At 43.4% G+C, this 27,495-nt stretch overlaps 1 protein-coding gene and 1 long non-coding RNA gene across 11 annotated transcripts; one reads left to right on the forward strand and one right to left on the reverse strand.

Moving 5' to 3' along the window:
• Nucleotides 1–645: 645 nt before the first annotated feature.
• On the reverse strand, nucleotides 646–10,803 carry HIST1H3A (histone cluster 1, H3a). 10 transcript variants are annotated; one of them, XM_063801188.1, is made up of 5 exons: nucleotides 10,542–10,803; nucleotides 9,825–9,901; nucleotides 8,156–8,306; nucleotides 6,832–6,985; nucleotides 797–1,294 (listed from the first exon to the last, which is right to left on the reverse strand). In XM_063801188.1, the coding sequence occupies exons 3-5, from the start codon at nucleotides 8,281–8,283 to the stop codon at nucleotides 1,166–1,168; spliced, it is 411 nt and encodes a 136-aa protein (XP_063657258.1). In that variant the 5' UTR covers nucleotides 8,284–8,306; nucleotides 9,825–9,901; nucleotides 10,542–10,803; the 3' UTR covers nucleotides 797–1,165.
• LOC134808054 (uncharacterized) lies at nucleotides 10,790–27,086 on the forward strand. Its single transcript, XR_010150158.1, has 3 exons — nucleotides 10,790–10,879; nucleotides 11,553–11,644; nucleotides 26,027–27,086. It is a non-coding gene; the product is annotated as an uncharacterized LOC134808054 (long non-coding RNA).
• Nucleotides 27,087–27,495: the final 409 nt, after the last annotated feature.

Raw genomic sequence — 27,495 nt, forward strand, 5'->3', positions numbered from 1 at the left:
TTAAGTTACGGCTAAATGTTGAAGAGCAGTAAGAATGCAAGCCCAGTGTCGTATCTTATTGACATGCGTCTATTCTTGGCATAGTTATTAACATTTCGTATCACTTCTAGGGCAGTTTCAAACACTCAAACGTTACAACTAATGGGATGTGTTAAAAGTCTTAGAAGGTTTAATTATCCTCATTTCACATTAATTGTACCAACACTAAATAAAACAGGGCTAAGAATTAACTATTAGTGCTTGAATAAATTCAGGGTTAACTAATACAGAGCATCTTAAAATAGCCAGATCTTGAATGCATTAATTTTTGAGCTAAAGACTGTTACACACTCTCATTTGTTATTAAACATTCATGAAAGTTCAATCTACTTACAGATTCCACTATTTCCAGGTGATCCTGTTGATTAGCTTTTCGAATTATTGGTTCAGAAGACAACACATCCAAAGAGTTAAGACCACTGGGTAGTGGCAAGCTTCTAAAAATTAGAAATAAAGCCAAGTTCCTTTTGCCACCAAGTCTATACTTTCCTCATCTCTCAATAAGTCTCATGTCTCAGATATAAAGTGACTATTAAAGGACTTAATACTGAAATTATTTTGAATATAATTGTAGGGCAAGGCTATATAATAAAGACCAAAAGCAGGTATAGTTTAATGTATTTTAATAGCAAACTTACAGGAACAGCACAGAAGACAGACAACATTAAAAACATGTACTTGCATGTAGGACAACTCAGTTAGAAAAGTATAGTGAATGGATGGAATCTACTGTATGATAAAAATGCTACAAACACCATTTAGTTGCCATCAATAAGAAATTTACTTGTTTTAAAAAAATCCAAATGCTGGCATTGTCCAGAAAAATTTAACAGGTTTATTTATAATTATTATAAAGTTGAACCGCTGAAACTTGTTCACTGAAACATTTTAACTTGCATTAATGCTTTACGTCTCCGCATTTATATTAAAAATTCACACACAAATGAAAATGGAAAAACTGCCAATACCTGATTTCTGTCCCCTATTTTTCCACTCGCAATCATATACTTAGGTACCTTTTGACCCCATGGAAAAAAAATATCTAACGTTCAGAACTACCAATAACAGGAAGAAGAGAATTTTTTTTTTTTTTTGAGAATGAAATGTTTCCCATCATAGTGGATTCTTAAGCACGTTCTCCACGTATGCGGCGTGCTAGCTGGATGTCTTTTGGCATAATTGTTACACGTTTGGCATGGATAGCACACAGGTTGGTGTCTTCAAAAAGGCCAACCAGATAGGCCTCACTTGCCTCCTGCAAAAGGAATGAAGAAAAAATTACTGATGATGTTATTTCCAATAGTTAAGACCCAACTATATGAATTAAAACAAAAAGGTTTTTGAACCCTTTAAAAAAATGACTGGGCAAGATGCTGACAATTTTACCAAATGCTTACATTTTACAACCTGTGGGACAAAGCTCAAAAGCAGCTTATGAAAAAAAACAAAAGCTTAAGTCAGTAAATCTTTTATCAAGTTACACAAATCAAATTACTTTGTTACTAGGAAACTTCAATTTTTCTAATGGTAACATGATTTCTAATAAACTGAAATGTCACAAATAAAGCAAGAAATCCAATTTAACACTCTCATTCTTATAAACGCAATCATGTCCAATCCAAATACCCCATCCCAGCCTAGTCTCCTCCTCACTGTGAATCCCATTCACACAGTATGTGAACCTCTGCCTTGTCCAGTAGTATAACATGGTGAACAAGTGGTTTTTATCACATGCTTCTCATCTATGTTCCCTTTCATACCTGTTTTATCATAAGAGTACTTTTGATTCCAGAACATATCACAAGTTAGTTCCGTATTTCTTTCTTTCTTTCTGAGATGGAGTCTTACTCTGTCGCCCAGGCTGGAGTGCAGTAGCGCGATCTCGGCTCACTGCAACCTCCACCTCCCGGATTCAAGCAATTCTCCTGCCTCAGCCTCCCGAGTAGCTGGGACTACAGGTATGCGCCACCATGCCTGGCTACTCTTTTGTATTTTTAGTAGAGAAGAGGTTTCACCATGTTGGTCAGGCTGGTCTCGAACTCCTGACCTCGTGATCCACCCACCTTGGCCTCCCAAAGTGCTGAGATTATAGGCATGAGCCACCGCGCCCGGCAGTTCCTTATTTATTTATTTTGAGACGGAGTCTCTCTTTGTTGCCCAGGCTGGAGTGCAGTGGCAAGATCTCAGCTCACTGCAAGCTCCACCTCCCAGGTTCATGTCATTCTCCTGCCTCAGCCTCCCGAGTAGCTCGGGCTACAGGCGCCCACCACCATGCCTAATTTTCAGTAGAGATGGGGCTTCATTGTGTTAGCTAGGATGGTCTCGATCTCCTGACTTCGTGATCCGCCTGCCTCGGCCTCCCAAAGTGCTGGGATTACAGGAGTGAGCCACCGCAACTGGCCTGGCAGTTCCTTATTTATATACTTTGATCTATGCCCCGGAGACATGCCCCTGTCCTCTACCAAGTACCTTCCTCTACGTACCCCAATTTGTAACAGCATTTGTTGCCCTCTAGTACTAGTATCGATTTCTCTGGTTTTTCCCATTTGACTGTAAGATCCTTTCAAGTTATCTTATTCCTACTACCACTTAAAAATGACAGTGTATGAATCACTCATTGACACTTAACTTGTGAAGAGGAAAAAGGGGCGTTTCCACTTAGAATTAACTCATAACTCAAATTCTTAGTATACTTATAGCTGTCTGAAAAGCTGAAGAATCTTTTAGTCTAAGCCAAAACATCTGCTTACTCTTTGTTTTTGTTTTTTTGAGGTTTGAGTCTTGCTCTGTAGCCCTGGCTGGAGTGCAGTGGTACAACCTCGGCTCACTGCAACCTCCACCTCCCGAGCTCAAGCAATTCTCCTGCCTCAGCCTCCCGAGTAGCTGGGATTACAGGCATGCACCATCACGTCCAGCTAATTTTGTATTTTTAGTAGAGATGGGGTTTCACCATGTTGGCCAGGCTGGTCTTGAACTCCTAACTTCAGGTGATCTGCCCACCTCAGCCTCCCAAAGTGCTGAGATTACAGGTGTGAGCCGCCATGCCCGGCCTGCTTACTCATTTTGAAATGGAGAAATTACCATTTAAAAAATAATCATAAATCCAACAGTTTTGGATCTGGAGCATGAAATGATAGGTTAGTTGGCTCTCTCTCCTTTTCTATAAGGAAAAGTTATTTCTCTGCTGAAGATATATTAAGGGAGAAAACAGTCTTATAGTTGTATTTTTATTCTAATAAAAAAAATTCCAGCCCAGGTGCCGTGGTGGCTCACGCCTGTAATCCCAGCACTTTGGGAGGCCGAGGCAGGCAGATCACCTGAGGTCAGGAGCTTGAGACTAGACTGACCAACACGGAGAAACCTTGTCTCTACTAAAAATACAAAAAGTAGCTGGGCCAGTGGTGGCATGTGCCTGTAGTCCCAGCTACTTGGGAGGCTGAGACAGGAGAATTGCTTGAACCCGGGAGGCGGAGGCTGCAGTAAGCCGAGATTGCGCCACTGCACTCCAGCCTAGGTGACAGAGTGTGACTCGTCTCAAAAAAAAAAAAAAAAAAAAAAGGTACTTTCACATTTCTAGCTTCATCCTTTTTAGCCCTATCACCACTCTTCTACAAGTTTCCTTCATTCAAATTGAACTATTTTCACGTGTGTTTCTCCAGCATTTGTTATTAACAACTAAGTCTTACTTATCTACCCTTTAAGGCCCAGCTCAAGACTATTCCATGAAGGAGAAAATCGCATACTTGTCTCTTGCTCCTGTTGCCAGTGCAGGCAACCCTGAACTCCTAGTTCCTTGGCACTCACAATGACCTTGCATTATCAGCCATTTTTTGGTGCCCTTAAGTTACTTGATAACAGAAATCTCATTTAATACTCCAAATGCCTTGTCCTCAAGTAGATTTTCAATATTTGCTAGTTTTAAAAAATGTTTCTATTCTATGCAAGTAGTCCCTCGCATCTTACCTATTCCACAGGTATTAAAAGCAAAAGTCCTTAATATTCCGAGATTCGTTCTTAAGATATTCTAGAAGTGGGTAGAAATCCTGGAAAAAATGGCATATTGTAGCCTCCTTAGGGGCTCACAACGCATATCAGCTATTATATCAGGAAATAACAGTTTAATTTTGCTTAACCTGGCACCTCGGGATTACAGAAAGCTAGAATGCTTTTGTAAAATGCGGTACAAGCTACTATGCAAGCAAACCATCAGGCACCATGGTTCTGGTGGCCTTTCAGAGTGGTATCACTTAGAACCACTCAGATGTGGCATGTGGTAGCTGGGGCTCTCACTGCTGTCTTAGAACCTGGCTACTAGTTTATAAGGATTGTGTCTGGTCAGCTCTGAGAGGAGATTGAACTCCTACGAGAGGATCTGACCATGACCCATACATTTCCAATTTTATTACAAGTAACCCAAAGTCCCTTAAAACATTAAGGCTGTAATGGGAATTAAAGACTGCCACACTAATTTATGACCTAATGAATTAATTTTGATTTAATGGCAAAGAAAAAAAAGAACTACAAGAAAGTATTAGTTTAGGACATTTTGAGTATATTCAACGTCTGCCTCTTTACCATTTCAAAGCAACACTGTCCACTTAACACAAGAATATTTGAGTTCAAGTTCTCAGACATTAAAAGCAAAGACTATATTTTAAGTAAGTCAATTATTGATTATCTATGGCAAACTGAGACTAATTTCTCCTCTACCATTCTCACTGGACTGCCTGCTATCCTTTAGTTGTAAAGTGTGTAATTCTAAGGCCAAAAACAAAGGACCTTTGGATTTCTACTTCAATTGCGATCTTCTATTATCCTATTCCATTAACAAATTCTCCCTCTGTTATCTTTTTTTTTTGAGACAAGAGTTTTGCTCTTGTTGCCCAGGCTGGAGTGCAATGGCGCCATCTCGGCTCACTGCAACCTCTGCTTTCCGGGTTCAAGCAATTCTCCTGCCTCAGCCTCCCTAGTAGCTGGGATTATAGGCGCCTGCCACCACGCCAAGCTAATTTTTTGTATTTTTAGTAGAGAAGGGGTTTCACACCATGTTGGCCACGCTGGTCTGGAACTCCTGACCTCAGGTGATCTACCCACCTCAGCCTCCCAAAGTGTTGGGATTACAGGTGTGAGTCACGGCGCCCGGCCCACTCTCTGTATTTTTAAGATAACTAAAATATATGCATAAAAAAGCAAACAGAAAACACAAAAGCTTAACAAAGATCACTCTTTCCAATAAAGAGCTATCTGACACTAAGAGAACTGTGGACAGAAGAGGTGAACATTTTGCTTAAAACCAATACAACCACACTTAATGACAAATATGTAATAGTAACAATGGAAGTTTACATGTGAATAATTTTAGAAAGATGAGTCTTTTACCCAGATTGTTTAGTAAATTCAATTTAAAAGGCTACATTATTGACATTTAATCTAAAAATGCTACACTTTTCAAGTACAGTATTGTTCTTTAAGCACAGTTCTAACTAGAAAATATTAGCAGCTTTGTACCAATGCTTACGAATCTTAGTAACATTTCTGTATTTAGTAATAAATAAGAACTGAAGATAATCTGCTATTAAAACAGAAAATAAAGTTTTAAGTAAAAACATGGAAGATTTTAGTAGTTGAAATTTCAGCAACTCACTGAGAATTTAATGGATGCCTACTCCTGGAATTCACCAATCAAATGAAGTTTAGATTAACCATAGAAACAGCTCGACCAATTACACTTCAGGGTGGAATCCACCTATCCTATCTTTCTCACACATAAAGCAAAAGCCCGGCACAGCAACAGCAGCCTTGAAAATCCTCCAATGGAGTGTACTTAGATTCTGGATGCCCCCTCCCCACCCCCAGAATGATTCAGGTCTGCAATGGTGCCTAGCAATCAGCATTTTTAACGACCCCCAACTGCATGCTTCTGATGGAGGTGGTAGCTTTACTGTATTCTGGGATACTTGCAACTAAAGAATCCAACCACACAATATAAAATAGGTTACTTAAGTGACTGATGTTAATGACGTCTACATACCTTTATCAAGTATCTTGTAGGAATTTCAAGTTTTGGTCTTAACTTAAACCACAAATATCTCAAATACATAAATATCTCTAGAACAGTATTTCTCTAAGTCCTGACATGCTAGAGATTAAGATTAAATTCAATATGCTCCACATTTAAGTGGCAATCCCTAATCCCCTTTAGGAAACCACAAGGCAAATCCTGGCCCCTTTACACGTCCAGTATCACCTTTAAGCACCGTTCCCCCGATCTTGCCAATCCAATCCTATCCTCCACTCACTGCTCCTTTTACATCTTAATGCATAATTTTTTAATACTGCCTATTCCCATCCTAGGTATTAAGCTCTCTCTACCTATATGTTTCTTCAGGACCTGAAGAGACATTTCTTTTATTCTAGGCACTGTTGTTTGAAACTGTTACTACAAATATAGACCTCTAGTCTCAAGTTCTTCTTAATGTCCTGCAGCATCCATAAACCAAACCAGAGGATTTTCTTTAAATATTGTTTTTAGTGCAATGTTTCAAAATTTTAAATGGTATAATGGAATGTGCACTAAGCCTTGGAGTCAAATAGGTTCAAATTATGGTTTTGCCATTTTCTACGTGTATGACCTTGAGCAATTTAACCTTTCTGAAGTCTCAACAGTGAAGTAACAATATCAACTACCTGACAGGCTTGTGATTAAATGATATAAGCATATGCAACAATTTGGAACTGTTCTTGGTACACAACAGGAATACAAACTCTGAGTCTTCCCACCCACCATTTTACCTGCAAAGCACCGATAGCTGCGCTCTGGAAGCGCAGATCTGTTTTAAAGTCCTGAGCAATTTCTCGCACCAGACGCTGGAAGGGAAGTTTGCGAATCAGAAGTTCAGTGGACTTCTGATAACGTCTAATTTCACGGAGCGCCACAGTACCAGGCCTTTAAAAAATTAATAAAGAAACTGTTACCAAAAACATAAATAGCACAAAAAGGTAAGTGGGCAGCTTCAAAGAAATGCAGTAATTTTTCAAAAAATAAGCCACCCAACAATTCTTCAGCTTCAGTATCAAATTTCACTGATCAACTTAAGATGTGAACATTCAAATCTAGTAACAATACCTTTAAAGCAAAAAGCATGAAATTAAAATGCATTCTTAGCAAGAAATTCATCAAAGCCCTATTTTCATTTTAAAAAGTTATTCATGTATATAAACCTTGGGAAGGTATTAGCTGTCAGGCTAATGAAGTTGGCTCCTCTCAATTTAGCACCACTCTCCTTCCCTACACCCTCTATTATCTTAAGAGCCCTTAAAGATGACCAACACAACCCAATGAACTTCATTTAAAAATCTGCTTGTGGCATTCAAGTTCTATTTCCCAGAATACCTCTACCCTGACTACAGTTCACCCCTCATCAACTATTAAATTTCAATACACCCGATTGTGCAGTGTTCCTTCCACGTGGAAAAGTTTTTTTTTACTAAGTAATTGTCAGCAAGAAATTTACCTCTCATTCTGACTTATTTCTTCCACTGTATGAGCTTTTATTTTAGGTTAATCGTAATATTTGCGGAGGCTAAGTCTAGGCAACTTCTGCCCTCTAATGGCAGATGCCCTTAACAACACTGCGGCTCAGGTAGTTCACAATCAAAAGAGCTAATACAGAAGGAAATAAGCTAATCAAGTAAATGAGGGGGTAGGAACTTTATAAAACACCCAATCTCGATTAAATTATTATTTTGCCAAAAACTAGGAAAGATAACCTCAAAAGTGTATTCAAGAAAGCAACACTTAACTATTTTTAAAGAATTACTAATAGTTAACTAAAATGTCAATATATTCCATTAACATTATCAGTGATATACGAGGTCTCCTTAGACCTCCAGGTAAGATTATGGCTTCAAAGTTAAACATTTTCAATAAAACCTAATACTTAACTTTATATATAAATGATCATACAGTACATATATTTAAGCAGTAGTTAAGTGTTCAAATGAAAAAAAAAAGTTTCTCTAAAGCAGAAAGTTTTCCTGTTATCCATCTTTTTGTTAAATTATATGGATACATACAAGAGAGACTTTGTCCCATTTTTTTCCTGTTTTTTAATACCTGTAACGATGAGGTTTCTTCACCCCTCCAGTAGAGGGCGCACTCTTGCGAGCGGCTTTTGTAGCCAGTTGCTTCCTGGGTGCTTTACCACCGGTCGATTTGCGGGCAGTCTGCTTTGTACGAGCCATGGTACAGAGACCTCCTTACTTACCTACCAGCATTGAAAAATCAAAAATCACCATATGCAACTACCAAACATACAACTTTTCCTGCCACGATCACCCCCTCCCCAAATCTGGAAATTATGATCAGTATAAAAAATAATGTTCGTATTGTTATATAATTTGAAAGGGTGAAGATTACGTCTACCCAAAATCTCTTCTTGAAACAAACTAGAGTACTAGAAAATTGTTAGCAGTATCAATCACCTCTCAAAATGCCAATTCTGAGCGACAAACGGCAAAACAAAAATACCTCGAACGGCCTTTGATCCAATTTATTTAATTAAAGCAGTAATTAGAAATGTCTGTAAACATTCCATCCACAAACAAGTCAAAAGAAAAAAGCCACAAACCACTGGAAGGTCGAGTCAAATTACAGCAAAAAAAGGTCTTACTCCCCCCCCACTTTGGCTGCCCCCCCCTTCGTCTGACTGTTGATGGATTGCTATAAATATCTGAAAATATTCTTGGTTTTGCATCTTTACAGTTATGTTGACAAAAAGGCGTCTCGAAAAAACAAGAGAGGAACAACAGCTACCACCAGCGAGCATTCTACAAAGCCCCGTCCTCGCGTCCAGTCCTCACAGGCTTCGCAGCGAAATAAAAAGTGCCCCGCACCCAGGCTTTAATTAACGCACGACATCCGCCGACCGGTCCACCCCAAGCACCACATAAACTTTTGGTTTTGCCTCCTTCGGGTCCCTCGGCACTGGGTCCCCCAACCTGCCCGCCTCGCTCCCAGCGCCTCGAGCAGGAACCAACTCGGCTCCCCGACCAGAACAAAATGGAAACAATCGCAAAACGTATCCGATTCCGTTCCAAAGAGACAAAACACCAAATCGCTCGAAAATACCCCTATCCCCTGCCACGTGCCGCCCTCCAAAATGCAAAAGTTTTTTTTGCATTTCAAATGCATCAAGTTTCCGCCTCTCCAAAAAAGGGAAAAAAATGTCCCTCTTTTAAAAATTCTTGCTTCTTTGAAATGGGGAAGAGAGAAACGGGGGAAAAAATATGGTCGGTGACCAGAGAAGAGAGACAAGATGGTGAAGCTTAGCAACAACTATGGGGAGGCAGCAAAAAGCGAGTTACCCCAGGGTGCGAAGCGGCGGCGATTTCCACCCCTTTCCCGCTCGAAAACTGGGGGCTGGGGCCCGGGGGCGGTAGTTAAGAGGCCCGCGCGGGTCGTGGTGAAGGTTTGGGGTCCGGGGAAGGGGCGGCGGGCGGGATTTCACCGAAGAAAGAGGAGCCAGGGGCGCGGGGAGGAGGAGGGAGAGCAGGCTCGGCGCCGCGGCGGTTGCTGCTGTTGGGCTGAGGCGGCGAGAGACGGGGGAGCCGCCGCCGCCAGAGGGAACAGGGAAACTCGCTCCTCACCTCCATTTCTGGGCCAAAAAGTTTGTGGGCTAAGCCGGAGGGGCTATGGGTCCCCTCCCGGCACCGCCAGGGCCCGGCTCGGGGCTGACGGCAAGCGGGGCTCGGTTCCGGGGAAGCGGGCAGACGGGGAAACTTACCCCCCTTCTCCTTCGGCTGGAGCTCGGCGAGCGAGAGGCGGCGCTGGCGTTGGAGAGCGACGGCGGCGCGGCGGCGGCTGCGAACACAATTGAAAGATGGCTGACACCGAGGCTATCCCCCAACACACGCCGCCCCGCCCCCGCGCCGCGCGCCAGCCAATCACACACAATGGAGGGAAGGCTCGGCCCCGCCCCCATAGCGCCTCTCGCGCCCCGCCCCCGCCCTTCCCCCCGCGCGCCCGTTCGCTGGCGCGCGCTCGCCCCTCCCCCGCGCGCCGCCCGCTCCCTCCTCCAGGCCGCCTCGCGCCGTGTGTGTACAAACACAAAAGACACGCTGAGGGGCCGCCGGCTCCCGCCGAGACAGCCGCCCGCACCCGGCCAGCCCCCGCCCCCGGCCCTGCACTCCCATCCCGCTCCGTGTGCGCACGGCGTCGAACCCCCGAAGCCCGGGTTTGGGGCGCCCGGAGGGAAGTGGGGGGAGGGGAAGGCGGGCGGAGGCGCGGCGGGTGAACGCCCGGCCTGCGGGCGTCTCGGGCCGCGGCGGGGAGGGGAGGGAGGGGCTGCCCCCGCGCGGGCCCCGGCGCGCGCCCCCGAGGAGACCCGGGCGGCAGTGGGGGAGGAGGACGCGGTCGGCCGGGTCGCCGCGCCCCATTGGAAAACGCTCCCCAGCAGGAAGCTGGCAAATAGGAATCCAGCGTCCCGCGCCCGCTGTCGGACCTGGCCGCTGCGGCAGCGGGAGGGGCGGACCGACGGCCTCCTTCCCGCCTGCGCGCTCGGCCAAGTGCGGCCGGGTCCTGCGGGACCGGCCCGAGTCCGCCGTAGACAACTTGATCCGCTAAGACTCCTGGGCCGGCCGCCTGCGTGCAGGGCAGCCCCTCGCCGGTGTTGGCCTCCGGGATCAGGGGACGGGGCTCGCTCTCCTCCCGGGCCCGGGCCCCCGACGCAAGATGGCTGTGTCGCGTCGGCCTCTAAACAATGTGTGGAGCGCGCAGCTCCTGCACCAGGGCCTGGTGGCTTGTCCTGCCCGCCCGTGGGGGCCGTGTGATCTGTTTTCGGTAGGATTGCTTTGGAAAGGAATTGCCGAATATAGATAGTCAAATGTCCGCAGCTTCTGCATAGTTTAGAAGAGGCTGAAAACGGCAGAAAGAAGGCAAACATGGTTTGGGAATTAGTACATATACCTGTGTTCCAATTCTCAGTAGCATAGGAAACGGACTTTTCATGGCCCAAGTTATCCTCACGACTTGTCAGTTGATTGGCTTTGGAACCTCTGAACCGTCCCTAGATGGTATTGACGCTTCACAACTGTGTGTAAAGGTTTTCAATGGAAGGGTCATGCAAATATCCCGTAGGGTAGTGAAGGAGGAAAATTTCATAAATGAAGGGCAGTAATTATTTGTAATCTGAAGATCTCACAAAGCGTCTTAGTGATAAACATTATCCCGAAACAGATACATGGAAATCAGATACGAGGGAAGAAATGGATTTGTCCAAGGTCACTTAAGTGAGGAAGAGACCTAGGAGAAACAAACACAAAAATCCAGGCCTCCCGTTTCATTATTATTTCATGAATGTTAAGTGTCCATGGTTGCTGTGCAGAACACATGCAATCTCTAATCCTATCCTAAAAGCACATATGCAATCAGCTTGGACTGAGCTGCCAGCAAAGAATTTCCTATAATTCAAGCCAAGATGAGTTATTTTGCTTGTTTTTTGTTTTGTTTTCAGGAAACCGAAATATTTATTGTTGGATTTATCCAGGAAGGCTGTTGTGCATTAGTTAAATGCATCATATCTTCAAGAAATGTTAAATGACATGGGTAATGTTTTCTTTGTATGCTGGATTTTTCAATAGCTTCTACTTCTTGGCTTTAAAAAATATTTCTAACCAAGGGTCAGACCATTTTAGGTAGAGTAGTTATGATCTTAGATGATTTGAACTAACTCAGCTGTCTGTCCATTTGTGAAATGGGAATAATAATATTTATCTCTATGAAGTTAGGCCACAAATTCTTTCTAGTAGGTTCAAGTATTTAAGCACCTGGAGAGGTGACTGGTTACCCTCCTAGTGGCTTCAGGAAGTTTTCTCACTGAATGAATATTTATTGAGTGCCAACTCTGCTCAGCACAATTCAGGGGTGCTGGGAATGCAGCAGTGAATAACACAAGCAGTGTTCCTGCCCTCATGGGGCTTATGATCTCTGGAAGCACTGCTTTGCACAGGGAAGTAGCACCAGGAGGGGGTAAAGAAAGAGGGACTTTGGAGCCCCAAGATTGGCAAAAACTATAGCTAATGAGAGAGGTGAACTGTAGAGTCTAGATAATGGGGAAGGAGAGGTGCCAGAGCAAGAAGGGATTCTCACAGGGCCCTACGGGTCAGTCCTGAATTGGCTTTACTAGAACTCAGGCCCAGCACAATGGCTCACATCTGTAATCCCAGCGCTTTGGGAGGCCGAGGTGGGTGGATCACTTGAGATCAGGAGTTTGAGACCAACCTGGCCAACCTGGAGAAACCCTGTTTCTACTAACAATAAAAATTAGCCGTCATGGTGGCACACGTCTGTAATCCTAGCTACTTGGGAGGCTGAAGTGGGAGGATTGCTTGAATTCGGGAGGTGGAGGTTGCAGTGAGCTGAAATTTTGCCACTGCACTTCAGCCTGGGCAACAGTAAGACTCCATCTCAGAAAAAAAAAAAAATAGAATTCTTGGGCTAATAATGGCCTCAACATTTGCAGTTAAAAAAGAAATGGGGAGGATGGGAGCAAAAGCTTTTAAGTTAAAATATTTTCCCTAGAATAGAGTACTTATGGCCATGAATTTAGATTTGTTTATAAGTAGAAAAGTAGAATGGAAAGGATTTTAAAAGCAATGCTATTCATATCTGCTTGGCTCCTGTCAATCAACTGCAAAGATTACTGCCTCATGGAGATGCTTCTGGTCACTCTAATGCTATCTCCATGCACACTTTATCACATTGATTTCACATCACCTTTTTATCACATTGATTTACATCTATCATTTGTTCACTTGCTTATTGTCCATTTCCTCCCCAAAGAATATAACCTCTGAGGTAATGGTGGTCTTGTCTGTTTTTACTCCTGTCCCTGATCATTTGCTGTACCTTTTTATTAGGTGATCTCATCCAGTTACATGGAAATTATCATGTAGAAAAATAGAATAAAACAATGAACCCCTTGTACCCATCTTCAGAAATTACTGACTCATGACCAATATTGGGTTCCCTCTATACTCTACTCACTTCTACCTCACCGATTTGAATTATTTTGAAGCAAATCCCAGCCTGCATTATTTCATCTGTAGATAATTTAGTATGTATCATAGGAGTCAAATAGATGATTGATGTGCCCCTTAAATCTCTTATAATCTACAGATTCTTTCTCTGTATTTGTACTTTGTTGAAAAATATGGATTGGCCAGGCGTGGTGGCTCACACTTGTAATCCCAGCACTTTGGGAGGCTGAGGTGGGCTGATCACTTGAGGTCAGGAGTTGGAGACCACCTTGGCCAACATGGCGAAACCCTATCTCTACTAAAAATACAAAAATTAGCCAGGTGTGGTGGCTCACGCCTGTAGTCCCAGCTACTTGGGAGGTTGAGGTAGGAGAATTGCTTGAACCCCAGGAGGCGGAGGTTGCAGTGAGCAGAGACTGCGCCACTGCACTCCAGTCTGGGCGACAGAGCAAGACTCCGTCTCAAACAAAAGAAAAATATGGATCATTTATCCTGAGGCTTTGGATCCACACTGTCTGTCTAAAACTGTCCTTTCCCTCAGTCTTGTCCGGTAAACAGCACTACCATTTACTCAACTCAAACCAAAAAGTACAGACAGCCTCCTTGAGCCTCTTTTTCTTTCACCCCGATAGCCAGTCTATTGGTCTTGCTCTGAAATGCTTATCAGAATGACCTACTCCTCTTCTCATCTCTTACCTGCCCTTCAACAGTAACTTTCTGTATGACCTTTCTCTTTCCACTCCTGCACCTCTGTATTTTATTTGCTACCAAGCAGACACAGATTAGATTATAGAATATAAATCAGATTAGGTCGCATTCTTGCTTAATCCATTCAGTGGCCTCCCACTGCTCTTGATTAAGTTCCACATGTGTGGGCCCTGGCATTACCCCTCTTTCCCCTCCGCACTGTGCTGCAGACCAGCCACCCCTGGTCCATCAAATCCTCCTCTGCCTTAGGATCATTGCATCTGTTCTTTCTGAAGCTTGAATTCTTTTCCACCAGCTTTTGATAGGACTGTCTCACCATCTTCTAAGGCAAACTTTCTAACCTTTCCCATGTCATTTTCTTCTTAGAAAATGATCATATTTGGCCAGGTGCAGTGGCTCACACCTCTAATCCCTGCACTTTGGGAGGCCGAGGTTGGTGAATCACCTGAGGTCAGGAGTTCGAGACCAACCTGGCCAATATAATGAAACCCCGTCTCTACTAAAAATATAAAAAATTAGCCAGGCATGGTCGTGGGCGCTTGTAATCCCAGCTACTTGGGAGGCCTGAGGCAGGAGAATCACTTGAACCCGGGAGGTGGAGGTTGCACTGAGCTGAGATCACACCACTGCACTCCAGCCTGGGCAACAAGAGCGAAACTCCATGTCAAAAAAAAAAAAAAAAAAAGAAAATGATCATATTTGTAAGTTGCACCGAGGATTAGTGGAGGGTATTTGGAGCCACTCATATGGAACTTGATTTTTAAATTTGGGCTTGGCACGGTAGCTCAAGCCTGTAATGCCAGCACTTTTTTATTTGTTTGTTTGTTTATTTTTTTTTTTGAGACAGAGTTTTGCTCTTGTTGCCCAGGCTGGAGTGCAGTGGCTTGATCTCGGCTCACTGCAACCTCTACCTCCCGAGTTCAAGCGATTCTCCTGCCTCAGCCTCCTGAGCAGCTGGGATTACAGACATGCGCCACCAGTTCTGGCTAATTTTGTGTTATTAGTAGAGACCAGGTTTCTCCATGTTGGTCAGGCTGGCCTGGAACTCAACCTCAGATGATCCGCCTGCCTCAGCCTCCCAAAGTGCTGGGATTACAGGTGTGGGCCACTGCGCCTGTAATCCCAGCACTTTTGGGACGCCAAAACAGACAGATCACCTGAGGTCAGGAGAAGACCAGCCTGGCCAACATGGAGAAACCCCGTCTCTACAAAAATAAGCTGGGCATGATGGCGGGTGCCTGTAATCCCAGCTACTCAGGAGGCTGAGGCAGGAGAATCCCTTGAACCCAGGAGGTGGAGGTTGCAGTGAGCTGAGATCACGCCATTGCACTCCAGCCTGGGCGACAGAGTGAGACTCCATCTCAAAAATATAAATAAATAAATAAGCAAACAAACAAGAAACTTAAAAAATAAATATAAAATTAATTACAGGCATACCTCATTTTATTGTGCTTCACAGATGTGTTATTTACTATTTGAAGGTTTGTGGCAACCCTGCTTTGAGCAAGTCATTTTTCTAATAGCATTTTGGTAATTCTCACAGTATTTCAAACTTTTCCATTACTGTTTTTTCTTTTTTTGAGACAGAGTCTCACTCTGTCGCTGAGGCTGGAGTGCAGTGGCACTGTGTCAGCTCACTGCAACCTCCGTCTCCTGGGTTCAAGCAATTCTCCTGCCTCAGCCTCCCGAGTAGCTGGGTTTACAGGCGTCCACCACCACACCTGGCTAGTTTTTATATTTTTAGTAGAGACGGGGTTTCACCATGTTGGCCAGGCTGGTTTTGAACTCCTGACCTCAGGTGATCTGCCTACCTCGGCCTCCCAAGGTGCTGGGATTACAGGCATGAGCCACCGCGCCTGGCCTTTTCCATTGCTATTATTATTATTTGAGACAGAGTCTCACTCTGTGTCCAGGCTGGAATGCAGTGGTGTGATCGCCGCTCACTGCAACCTCCGCCTCCCAGGTTCAAGCAATTCTCCTGCCTCAGCCTCCCAAGTAGCTGGAATTACAGGCATGTGCCACCATGCCCAGCTAATTTTTTTGTATTTTCAATAGAGACAGGGTTTTGCCATGTTGGCCAGGCTGGTCTCAAACTCCTGACCTCAAGTGATCTGCCCGCCTTGGCCAACCAAAGTGCTGGGATTATGGGCATGAGCCACCACACCTGCCCTCCATTATTATTATTTCAGTTACGGTGATCTGTAATCAGTGATCTTTGATGTTACTATTGTAATTGTCTTGGGCAGCCACAAGCTGCACCTGTATAAGATGGCAAACTTAACTCCATAAATGTCCTGTGTGTTCTGATGTCCACGGATCAGCTGTTCCCTCATTTCTCTTTCTCTCCTTGCGCCTCCAATTCCCTAAGACACAATATTGAAATCCAGGCCAATTAATAGCCCCACAGTGACCTCTAAGTGTTCAAGTTAAAGGAAGAGTTGCACGTTTCTCACTTTAAATCGAAAGCTAGAAATGATTTTGCTTAGTGAGGAAGGCATGTCGAAAGCCAAGATAGGCCAAAAGTTAGGGCTCTTACACCGAACAGTTAACCAAGTTGTGAAGGCAAAGGGAAAGTTCTTGAAGGAAATTAAAAGTGCTACTCCAGTGAGTACCTGAATGTTAAGAAACAGAACAGCCCTCTTGCTGATATGGAAAACATTTTAGTGGTCTGGACAAATCAAACCAGCTACAACATTCCCTTAAGCTAAAGCCTAATCCAGATCACAGTCCTAGCTCTCTTCAATTCTCTGAATCCTGAGAGAGGTGAGGAAACTACAGAAGGAAAGTTTGAAGTGAGCAGAGGTTGGTTAATGAGGTTTAAGTAATGAAGTCATCTCTAACAAAAAAGTGCAAGATGAAGCATAGGTGATCCAAAAGATCTAAGATAATTGATGAAGGTGGCTACACTAAACAACAGATTTTTGTTGAAGATGAAACAGTTTCTATTTGAAGGAGATGCCATCTAAGACTTTCATAGCTAGAGAAGAGAAATCAGTGCCTGCCTTCCAGTTTCCAAGGACAGGATGATTCTCTTGGTAGGGGCTAACACAGCTGTGACTTTCAGTGGAAGTCAGTGCTTATTTAGCGTTCTCAAAATTCTAGGGCCTTTAAGAATTATGCTAAATCTGCTCTGCCTGTGCTCTATATAAATGGAACAACAAAGCCTGGATGACAGTACATCTGTTTATAGCATGGTTTACTTTTTTTTTTTTTTTTTGAGACGTAGTTTCGCTCTTGTTGCCCAGGCTGGAGTGCAATGGCACCATCTCGGCTCACCACAACCTCTGCCTCCCAGGTTCAAGCGATCCTCCTACCTCAGCCTCCCGAGTAGCTGGGATTACAGGCATGCACCACCACACCCAGCTCATTTTGTATTTTTAGTAGAGATGGGGGTTTCTCCATGTTGGTCAGGCTGGTCTCGAACTTCCGACCTCAGGTGATCCACCTGCCTCAGCCTCTCAAAGTGCTGGGATTACAGGCATGAGCCACCACACCCGGCCTGAAAAAGAAAGTGAATTCTCATACAGCCTGCCTCATTCCTAACATTTATGAGAATATCTGAAATACCAGACAAGTTATCCTATTAAGAATTTTTTTCATAGACTGCTTCCAATTATATTATTAATAAGAAGTTTAATTGAAGAACAAATCAAACCTTAAGTGTGAAGCCTTTATCTCAATGATGAAAATTTCTAAGTCACCTCAGCCTAAAAATTCATTTACCTCTCTTGCAGTCTCAGATGGTTTGTCCCTCCCTAGGTTGCAATGTGAGGACTTAGGGGCTACATGGCTCCCTATTAAGACAATAAGCTTTCCCAAGTTCACTTTCTACACTGACATACACCCACAGTATGACCCATCCTGTATACATTGTCCCAAGGCCTCATGGAGGGAGTGCTCCCTACTGTTAGTCTCCAAATGCAGCCCAGGAAGTCACCCCCTGCTGAGGTTGCCAGATAAAATGGTGCTGGGCATACTTACACTAGAAAATAATTCGTTGTTTATCTGAAATTCAAATTTAGCTGGGCATCGTATGTTTTGATTTGCTAAATCTGGCAGACTTAACCGCCTGCTATAGTGCTGTTTCTTTCAACTCTCCATGGCCCCAGCTCCTGGTTGTTGACATTGTTCTGAGCTGTTCGTTAGCAGCTGAACCTGGCTTCCTTCCGTGGGCCTGAAGGGCTGCTGTCCACTTGCATTCTTGCCACATCCATCCTTCCCTTTCTAGCAAGAGAATTTTTCCATGTATAGGTCTCCATATTGAAGGTAAAGAGTTTCCAGACCCTCTCAGGTCCCTTAACCGTTGTCTTTCATGGACATTTAAAACTCTCCACAGACAGGGCAGAGCTTCATAATAGCTGAGATTACTCTGGTCTCCCTCCTAGATACTCTGCCAAGAAACCTACCCCATGGAGCTGTCAGGTTCTTGTCACAGTTTACTGTACAAAGCTCGCTGTGAAAGTTGACAGTGCCATCCAAGTTCAATTCCTAATTAGTTCTTCACAAAGCAGAACCTACCCAGTGACAATCCCTAGGCATAACCAGGATAAAAGAGGACCAAATGGGAATGGCAGGGACTTTGAAGTCAAACGGGGCTGAGTTTGAATCCCAGCACTGCCACTTATTACTAGGGGAGTATTAACCCCTCTGGATCCTAGATTCCTTGTCTGTAAAATGAGTAAATTTACCTTAAAGTACGATAATAGTCCTACCTTGTTAGGTTGCTGTAAGGATTAGAGAGAATGAAGATGGAGTACCTGACACAGAGTCCAGACTCCACTAATGATGATCCGTTGTGTCATACCCATCTTTACTGCTTTCAAGAGAGTGATACGGTCTTTATTATTACAATTTAAAATAGCTGTATTAATGCTTCCCAAACATGTCTGTGAAATGTGACCTTTTTGAACCATGAAGTTCAGGTTACCTTTAGGGGGAAGGTGCTTAATTAAGCAATAGCTGGCTGGATGTGGTGGCTCACACCTGTAATCCCAGCACTTTGAGAGACCAAAGTGGGCAGATCACTTGAGGTCAGGAGTTCAAGACCAGCCTCGCCAACATGGTGAAACCCTGTCTCTACTAAAAATACAAAAATTAGCCAGAAATCACTTGAACCTGGGAGGTGGAGGTTGCAGTGAGCTGAGATCGTGCCACTGCACTCCAGCCTGGAGTGGACCCAGTCTAAAAAAAAAAAAAAAGCAATAGTCACATTACTAGAAGCCTCTCAATGTCCCCAGTCTGTGAGGTAGAAAAGTAATTGCAGCATCAGGAGGGTAGAAGATTTCTCCAGACTGGTTCCATAGGAGAGAGAGAAACAGACTCTGCCAAGGCAGTCTTCTGGCCTGTGAGTGGTATCCTTCCCTCTCAGTCATCAAGGATGCCCCACTGCTACTCAAAAGCCACAGGAAAAGTTACCAGTTATGTTGGGATTATAGTTTTGTGTTTCCTTGAGGGTGATCAGCTCTTTCTTGCTTATAGGTTTCTTTTTTTTGTTTGGACAGAGTCTCACTCTGTCACCCAGGCTGGAGTGCAGTGGCACGATCTTCTTGGCTCACTGAAACCTCCACCTCCCAGGTTCAAGCGATTCTTCTGCCTCAGCCTCCTGGGTAGCTGGGATTACAGGTGTGTGCCACCCACGCTTGGCTAATTTTTGTGTTTTTAGTAGAGATGAGGTTTCACCATGTTGGCCAGGCTGGTCTCGAACTCCTGACCTCAGATCATCTGCCCACCTCGGCCTCCCAAAGTGCTGGGATTACAGGCGTGAGCCACTGTGCCCAGCCATGTTTCCTGAACACCCAAAGTAGCTTAAGTCACACATATTTACCAGGAGTCAGTGTTGAAAGAAAGGTCCATTGTCATTCCAAAATGTGCCCTTTACACTTATTAGGAAATAAGGTAACATTATTTCCACAAACATTAAATGCGGGTGATACAGATATTAGTAAAAGTCTTTTTTTTTTTTTGAGATGGAGTCTCGCTCTGTCACCCAGGCTGGAGTGCAGTGGCACCATCTCGGTTCGCTGCAATCTCTGCTTCCTGCGTTCAAGCGATTCTTCTGCCTCAGCCTTCCGAGTAGTTGAGACTACAGGTGTGAGCCACCACGCCCAGCTAATTGTTATACTTTTAGTAGAGACGGAGTGTCACTGTATTGGCCAGGCTGGTCTCGAACTCCTAGACCTCATGATCTGCCTGCCTCGGCCTCCCAAAGTGCCAGGATTATAGGCATGAGCCACTGCGCCCGGCTAGTGAAAGTCTTTCTATAACCACTATTGCCCCCATAAATTTTCTTCCTTTTCTTTTTTCTTTCTTTCTTTTTTTTTTTTTAATAGTGATAGGATCTTGCTCTGTTGCTTAGGCTGGAGTGCAGTGGCTCATAGCTCATTGTAACATCCAACTCCTGGGCTCAAGCCATCCTCCCACCTCACCCTCCTGAGTAACTAGGATTACAGGCATATGTCACCATGGTTGGATAATTTAAAAAATTTTTTCCCATAGAGATGTCACATAGAGATGGGATCTTGCTCTGTTGGCCAGGCTGGTCTCAAACTCCTGGCCTCAAGTGATCCTCCTGCCTCAGCTTCCCAAAGCATTGGGATTATAGGTATGAGCCACTGTGCCCAGCACTCCTACAAATTTTCATGTGTGGGTATGAAATCCCCTGACTCCCTAATAAGCCCAATGGTTGAAAATTTAAAGGTCAACATATTTATCAGAAATGAGAAAATAGGCCAGACGCAGTGGTTCATGCCTATAATCCCAGCACTTTGGGAGGCCAAGGCAGGCAGATCACCTGAGGTCAGGAATTTGAGACCAGCCTGGCCAACATGGCGAAACCCTGTCTCTACTAAAAGTACAAAAAATTAGCCAGATATGGTGACGTGTGCCTGTAGTCTCAGCTACTTGGGAGGTTGAGACAGGAGAATTGCTTGAACCTGGGAGGTGGAGGTTGCAGTGAGCCACTGCACTCCATCCTGGGCAACAGAGCGAGACTCCATCTCAAAAAAAATTTATATTATGTATAATAATATATGTATAATTTGTGTTATTACATTATATATTTTGTTATATATTATGTATAAATAATATTATTATTAGAGAGTCCATCAAATAGTTGAGAAAAACATAGCTAATATTTATTGAGCATTTATGGTGTGCCAGGCTCTGTGTTGAATGTTACATGTGCTTTCTCAATAATAATAATGTGTCTATTATTCTGCCCCAGTTACAGATGAGGAAATAGGCTAAGGAAGGTTGGGTAACTGACCAGGCTGGCAAGTGGCAGGGCTGGGACTCCACCCCGAATCTGCTCAGTAGCCCAGGCTCTGCTGTCCATATGATTCACAAGCATTTATTCAACTAAAATTAGTCACAGACAGTTATCAGAAATTTACCTTTAAAATCTTAAAAATGGCCATATTTGATTTTTTTTTTTTTTTTTTTTTTTTATGAAACAGTCTCGCTCTGTCTCCCAGGCTAGATTGCAGTGGTGCGATTTTGGCTCACTGCAACCTCCACCTCCCAGGTTCAAGTAATTCTCCTGCCTCAGCCTCCTGAGTAGCTGGGATTACAGGTGCCCACCACTGTGCCTGGCTAATTTTTGTATTTTTAGTAGAGGTGGGGTTTCACCATGTTGGCCAGACTGGTCTCAAATTCCTGACCTCATGATCCACCTGCCTCAGCCTCCCAAAGTGCTGGGATTACAGGCGTGAGCCACCACTTCCAGCCTGATCATATTTTTACCTATGAAGAATTGGTCCAGTTTTCTAGAGTGTCATATAAATATACTAATAACCTCACAACAAGTTGCTGAAATTAATAAATATATATATATCAAAGATTATAATGCATAATGTTAAAAGCTGCAGTAATTTTCAAAGAAAGTAGTACCTAGATACAAGAGTCCTCCAGTAAGGAAGGTGAGTAACTACCCATTTGCCATGAATCAGCAGTTAGCCTATTAGTGGTGCTTCACAAATACTTTTTTGTCATCTTTGAGGGGTAGAAGCACTGCTATTCCATAGCTCCTAGAGAGATGTAGCGGCCAGGATGAAACTCAGAAGCCCAGGGAGCTCCAGCCATAGGATCCCAGAGCTCAGTCTCTCTGCTCCCCTGGAATGTGTTTTTCCAAACTGCGGTGTGAGGCTGAAGGGCCAGCACACTGGACCCAGGCTTATGAAATGGACAAGACCAATGTGAAAGGGACTGGTTCTTTGCGGGTGCTCATTAAATGTGGTTTTCCCCTTCTCTTATTCAATAAATAGCTATTTGGTTTGTGTCATCTCCTATTTATTGCTATATTAGAAAATAATAGCATCATTCCTACATACAGCATCTGTGACTAGAGCTGACAACACCAACATAGGGCAACAGTGCTTTCTGTGGCATTTGCATAGAAAGTGCGCCCTTCGAATAGGCAGTATGCCTGGAGCTGTTTGGAGTTTAGCCTGAGACTCAAATCTGCAAAAGCCTTTTCTGAGAAAGCTACCCTGTTTGTGATTGCTACATTCCAGTTTATGTGACAGCCATTGCTTTGTTTCCTAGCAGTCCATAGATACATCATTGGAAATTGTGGTTTGGAGCATCATTTAAGGGTTTTTTTATTTTTTAATACGTTGTTTAAATGACACCGCTCTTCAGTTTATCATCTTCAGTATAGCATCTGTTTTTTATTCATCTTGTATCTGTACTTTACCTACTAAAGTAGGGGGCCATTGTTCAATGAAATTATCATGAAAATCATTTCAAAACTTTACCACTTTAGTTTGTTGGTGGTGATTATATGGAACAGACCCCCTCAGATATTGTTGATGACTGTATAAATTGATAAAACCTCTTTTGAAAGCAATTTGCACATGCATCAAGGATCATGAGCATATTCATACTCTGAGCCTATAATTCAGCATCTAGAATCTAAACCAAGGAAAAATAAAAATACAGAAAATATATGTCTAATGGTATTTATTGCAGATTTATTAATAGTGCAAAAGTATAAACAAACAGACATATGATTAATATATTTTAGTAACCCCCAAGTGAAATATCCTGCCATTAAAATGCTATCCTTAATAAGTTTTACTAGAAATGTTTTTAAAAATGTTTTTAAAATTGTAATGTTGGCCAGGTGTGGTGGCTCACAGCTGTAATCTCAGCACTTTGGGAGGCCAAGGTGGGAGGATCACATGAGGCCAGGAGTTCAAACCAGCCTGTGCAACATGGCAAGACCCCATCTCTACAAAGAAAAAAAGACATTGTAATGTGGGTTGGAGAAAGTGAGATATAAAATTGTATATTTATTTTATGCTGGGAAAATTATACACAAGTATATACCCATATACCAGGATGGTGGTATTATGGGTGATATGTTTTTCTTTCTACTTTTCCAACATTTTTAATAATGTGATTACATTATTTTTATAGTGGAAAGATTTTTTAATAATTAAAAAACTCGTAAGTGCAAGTAGAACCGTATGCCATTATGAGGAGAATTTTTAGAACTAAGGATACCAGGACACCTGGCCTGACTTAAAGCCTAGCAATAGGACACAGGGTTTGGAATTGAAACTATTCCCCCAAATCCAAGACATACACATATCCATAGATAAATTGGCAATGATGGCTGTAAACCAAAAGTGATTTGGGTAACTCAAGTTTATTTGAGGGAACCCCTCCAGACATTATGTTGGCAGGAACTATGGCCACCCATGGTGCCATACATAACCCCGGTACAAGCTGTCAGGGAACCAAATAAAATTGATATGCCCTCATGTGGCTCAGACAGTGAGTCTTGTCAGCAGTTGTTCTGCCCAGGAAACTTCTCTGTTGCTAGTGTCATCATTCTATACAAAGGCAAGTCTGGCCAGTCCTAACTAACAAATACCAGTACAAAGGCATTACAATGTCTTATCCATGATTTGGAAGCTTTTTGTTAGTGTTCAGATGACCACATTCTTCTACTTTTCCCCTCTCCCAGGACATTCACTCAGCCTGTCCTGGGAGAAGAGCCTTCCTCCTAGTCCCTGCATTCAGCAGTGCATCTGGAGTGATGGTGCAGTGGAGAATGTCTTGTTATTAGTTTCTGGACACTGTCTCTCTCTTTCTCTCTCCAAATTAAGTTTTAATAAAAATATATTGGTGAATGTCTTGAAGATTCATTCATTCATTTGGTCATTTCTTCATTTATTAAAGGATTCATTAAAACAAACATAATAGGCCAGGCACAGTGGCTCATGCCTGTAATCCCAGCAGTTTGGGAGGCCAAGGTGGGTGGATCACCAGAGATCAGGAGTTCGAGACCAGCCTGACCAATATGGTGAAACCACGTCTCTACTAAAAATACAAAAATTAGCTGGGCGCCGTGGTGTGTGCCTGCAATCCCAGCTACTCAGGAGGCTGAGATGGGAAAATTGCTTGAACCCAGGAGGCAGAGGTTGCAGTGATTCAAGATGGCACCACTGCACTCCAGCCTGGGCGACTGAGTGAAACTGTCTCAAAACAACAACAACAACAACAAAAACAGGCATAATTTATTACATACTGGAATTAAAGAACACAGAAAACCACCACCCTTCTTTCAGTTTATAGGCTAAATCAGGCTCACAGATAAAAATCTAAGGATCCTCAGCATGGTATTCCAGAAATTGCTGGGGAAGCTGGCGGGGTTGGGGGGTGGTGGGGGAAGTGGGGGCCGTGATGGGTGTGCTTAGGACCTGGTAATGAGAGTGAGATGGGACCACATGTTCCTTAGGGAGTAGAGCTCAGACTGGGGAAGGGGGAGAGGCTCTGGGAATTGCTGAAGGGAGTGGGACTCGGGTGTGGCCCAGGAAGGTCTTGGGAGGGCTGGTAACTACTGGTGAGCTGAGTGTAGCTTGAAACTTAAAGGGAGATTCAGGAAAGAGATGAAAGAAGACAAATGTCACATACTAGACAATTTTGCTTAAGTCTATCTCTTGAGTGAGGGAACAGTAGGACTGTTGCTTTTTCTTCCTGAATCCACCTCTGCAGTTTGGTCCCCTTTGGGTAGATCTGCAAATAGGGAAGTGTTCATGGCCACCTGCCCAGGAGGCTTCCTAAGAATTTGTTGAGCAAATTTCTTTGATACCCGGGATTTGATATTTGCCAAGAGTCAGCCTGAGCAAATTCCTAACTGTTGAACATGAAAGCAGAATTCTCAGAGTCGGCCAGCTCTGCAAATTGTGTCTTTCCCTAGCAGAGAACTTGCAGTAGTACAGGCTATTTCCTCATCCACTAAGCACATGCTTGTTGGCCTATGTGGTGGTCTAGCCTTTGCATTCTTGCCTTTGAGAAGATTTCTGGAGAATACCAGGCAAGATTCTTCTCCAGCCTAGGAGGTGGGACGGCAAGAGGATGGGCTCTCCAGTTCTTTTTTGTCTATTAATTCTACTCCTCCCCTTCTAGGATCTTCCTTTATCTCTTCATCTCCATTTTCCCCGCTTTTTTCTCTACCCTCTTATTCCCTATTCTGGCCAAATGGATTAGGGAGTGGGGAGGGAATGGTCAGGGCTGGAAAGTCCATTCTTATTTATTTTTCTCTTTATAGCAAATCCCAAGCTTCCTTCATGGAAGCACATGGGAAATTACACCCCTGGGTTGCTGAGGCCACTTAATTTAAAAAGTAAGCCCAGTCTGGAATGTATCAGTTGGGTGAAGCGTCCATCCCTGGGGCATGGTCTTCAAATGCCTGCCATGTCTTGGAGAAAAGCTGGGGCTCACAGAGTGCTGCTGCCCCTGCCTTGCACACACATGTGCAAGGGTTGATGGTGCTGGGGACCAGGCTTAGGTAGAAGGGAGGTCAGCCCTTCCAGAGGTGAATATTCTGAACTCAGCCTCTCTAACTCCAAATAACTTAAAATGAAAGATTTTGTCTGGGAGCAGTGTCTGATGCCTGTAATCCCAAAACTTTGGGATGCTGAGATGGGAGGATCGTTTGAGGGCAGGAATTCAAGACCAGCCTGGGTAATATAGTGTGATGGTTAATATTTGGTGTCAACTTGATTGAAAGATGCCTAGATAGCTGATCAAGTATTGCTTCTGGGTGTGTCTGTGAGGGTGTTGCCAGAGGAAATTAACATTTGAGTCAGTGGACTGGGAGAGAAAGATCCACTCTCAATGTGGGTGGGCACCATCCAATCAGCCACCAGCATGGCTGGAACAAAGCAGACAGAGGAAGGTGGGATAAGACGGCTTGCTGAATCTTCTGGCTTTCATCTTTCCTCTGTGCTAGATGCTTCCAGCCCTGAAGCATCAGACTCCAGGTTCTTTGGCTTTTGGACTCTTGGAGTTACACCAGTGGTTTCCCAGGAACTCTCCAGCCTTGGGCCACAGACTGAAGTTTGCACTGTCGGCTTCCCTGCTTTTGAGGTTTTGTGACTCAGACTGAGCCAACTGGCTTCCTTGCTCTTCAGCTTGCGGACGGCCTATCGTGGGACTTTGCCTTGTGATTGTGTGAGTCAATTGTCCTTAATAAACTGCCTTTCATATATACATCTATCCTATTAGTTCTGTCCCTCTGGAGAACTCTGACTGCTGATACACATAGCAAGACCCCATCTCTAAAAAAAAGAGAGAAAGGCACATTGGAAAATAGAGAATAGATCAAGAAAACAATCCACTCATAATTCCATTACCCTATCACTACCACTAGTAGCATTCCAAAAAGGTTTTCATTATTAATTCAGGTTGGTGCTATAGTGGGTACACAGGGTCAAGGGGAAGGTACCTGCAAAGTCTAAGTGAAGCAAAGACTATCCTTTGAGAATGAAATTAGGAAAAATTGTTGAGATCAGCCCTCTATAGCAATGGCCCAATCTATGAAACTGAAATAACTTTGCTGAGACATTTCAGCTTTCTCATCTGTAAAATGGCAATAATACTTGAATTCCCTCCTTTTCAGACTTGTTGTGAGATTAAAATAAAATAATAAAAAGCAACAAATTATAAAGTCATTAGTAAATGGATGTATCCTACTGTGTCATGATTATCCAATTTATTTAAATGACATAGGCAATCAAATTTCATAATTCAGGATTTAAAAAATTGTACTTGGGGCCTCTCAATTCCTTTCCTGTCTGATTTGGTGAAATATAATAGGTAGGTAGTTGGTAAATAAGTCTTGTTTCTCACAGGTTGTATATATCTATCTGGTTGGAAATAAAATAAAGATATGGCAGACTAATGCCTATTTGCACGTGCTTTTAGAACATCTCTACTGTACTGTAGCACCATTAGATGATTAGTGTTAGTAACTAATGCTCTGGAAGTATGAGAATAATAAAATAATGATGAAAACAAAAAGAATAAAGAAAAATAGAATACTCATACTTTATTATAGTTTTGTATTCTTTTTTCTAATTAAAAAAAATTTATTATAGCCACACCGAGAAACAGTCTATAAAAAAATGAAAACAATTCTTATTTTTTAGAGACAGGGTCTCACTCTGTTGCTCAGACTGGAGTGCTATGGCATGATCATAGCTCACTGCAGCTTTGAACTCCTGAACTCAAGCAATCCTCCCACTGCAGCCTCCTGATTAGCTAGGACTACAGATGCACACTACCATGCCCAGCTAACTTAAAATTTTTTTTTTGTAGAGAGAGGGTTTGTTTTGTTGTCCATGCTGGTCTCAAACTCCTGGCCTCAAGCAATCCTTTTGCCTCAGCCTGCCAAAGTCCTAGAATTATAGGTGTGAGCCA

Source organism: Pan troglodytes, chromosome 1 (assembly GCF_028858775.2).
Source record: "Pan troglodytes isolate AG18354 chromosome 1, NHGRI_mPanTro3-v2.0_pri, whole genome shotgun sequence".
Lineage (NCBI taxonomy): Eukaryota > Metazoa > Chordata > Mammalia > Primates > Hominidae > Pan > Pan troglodytes.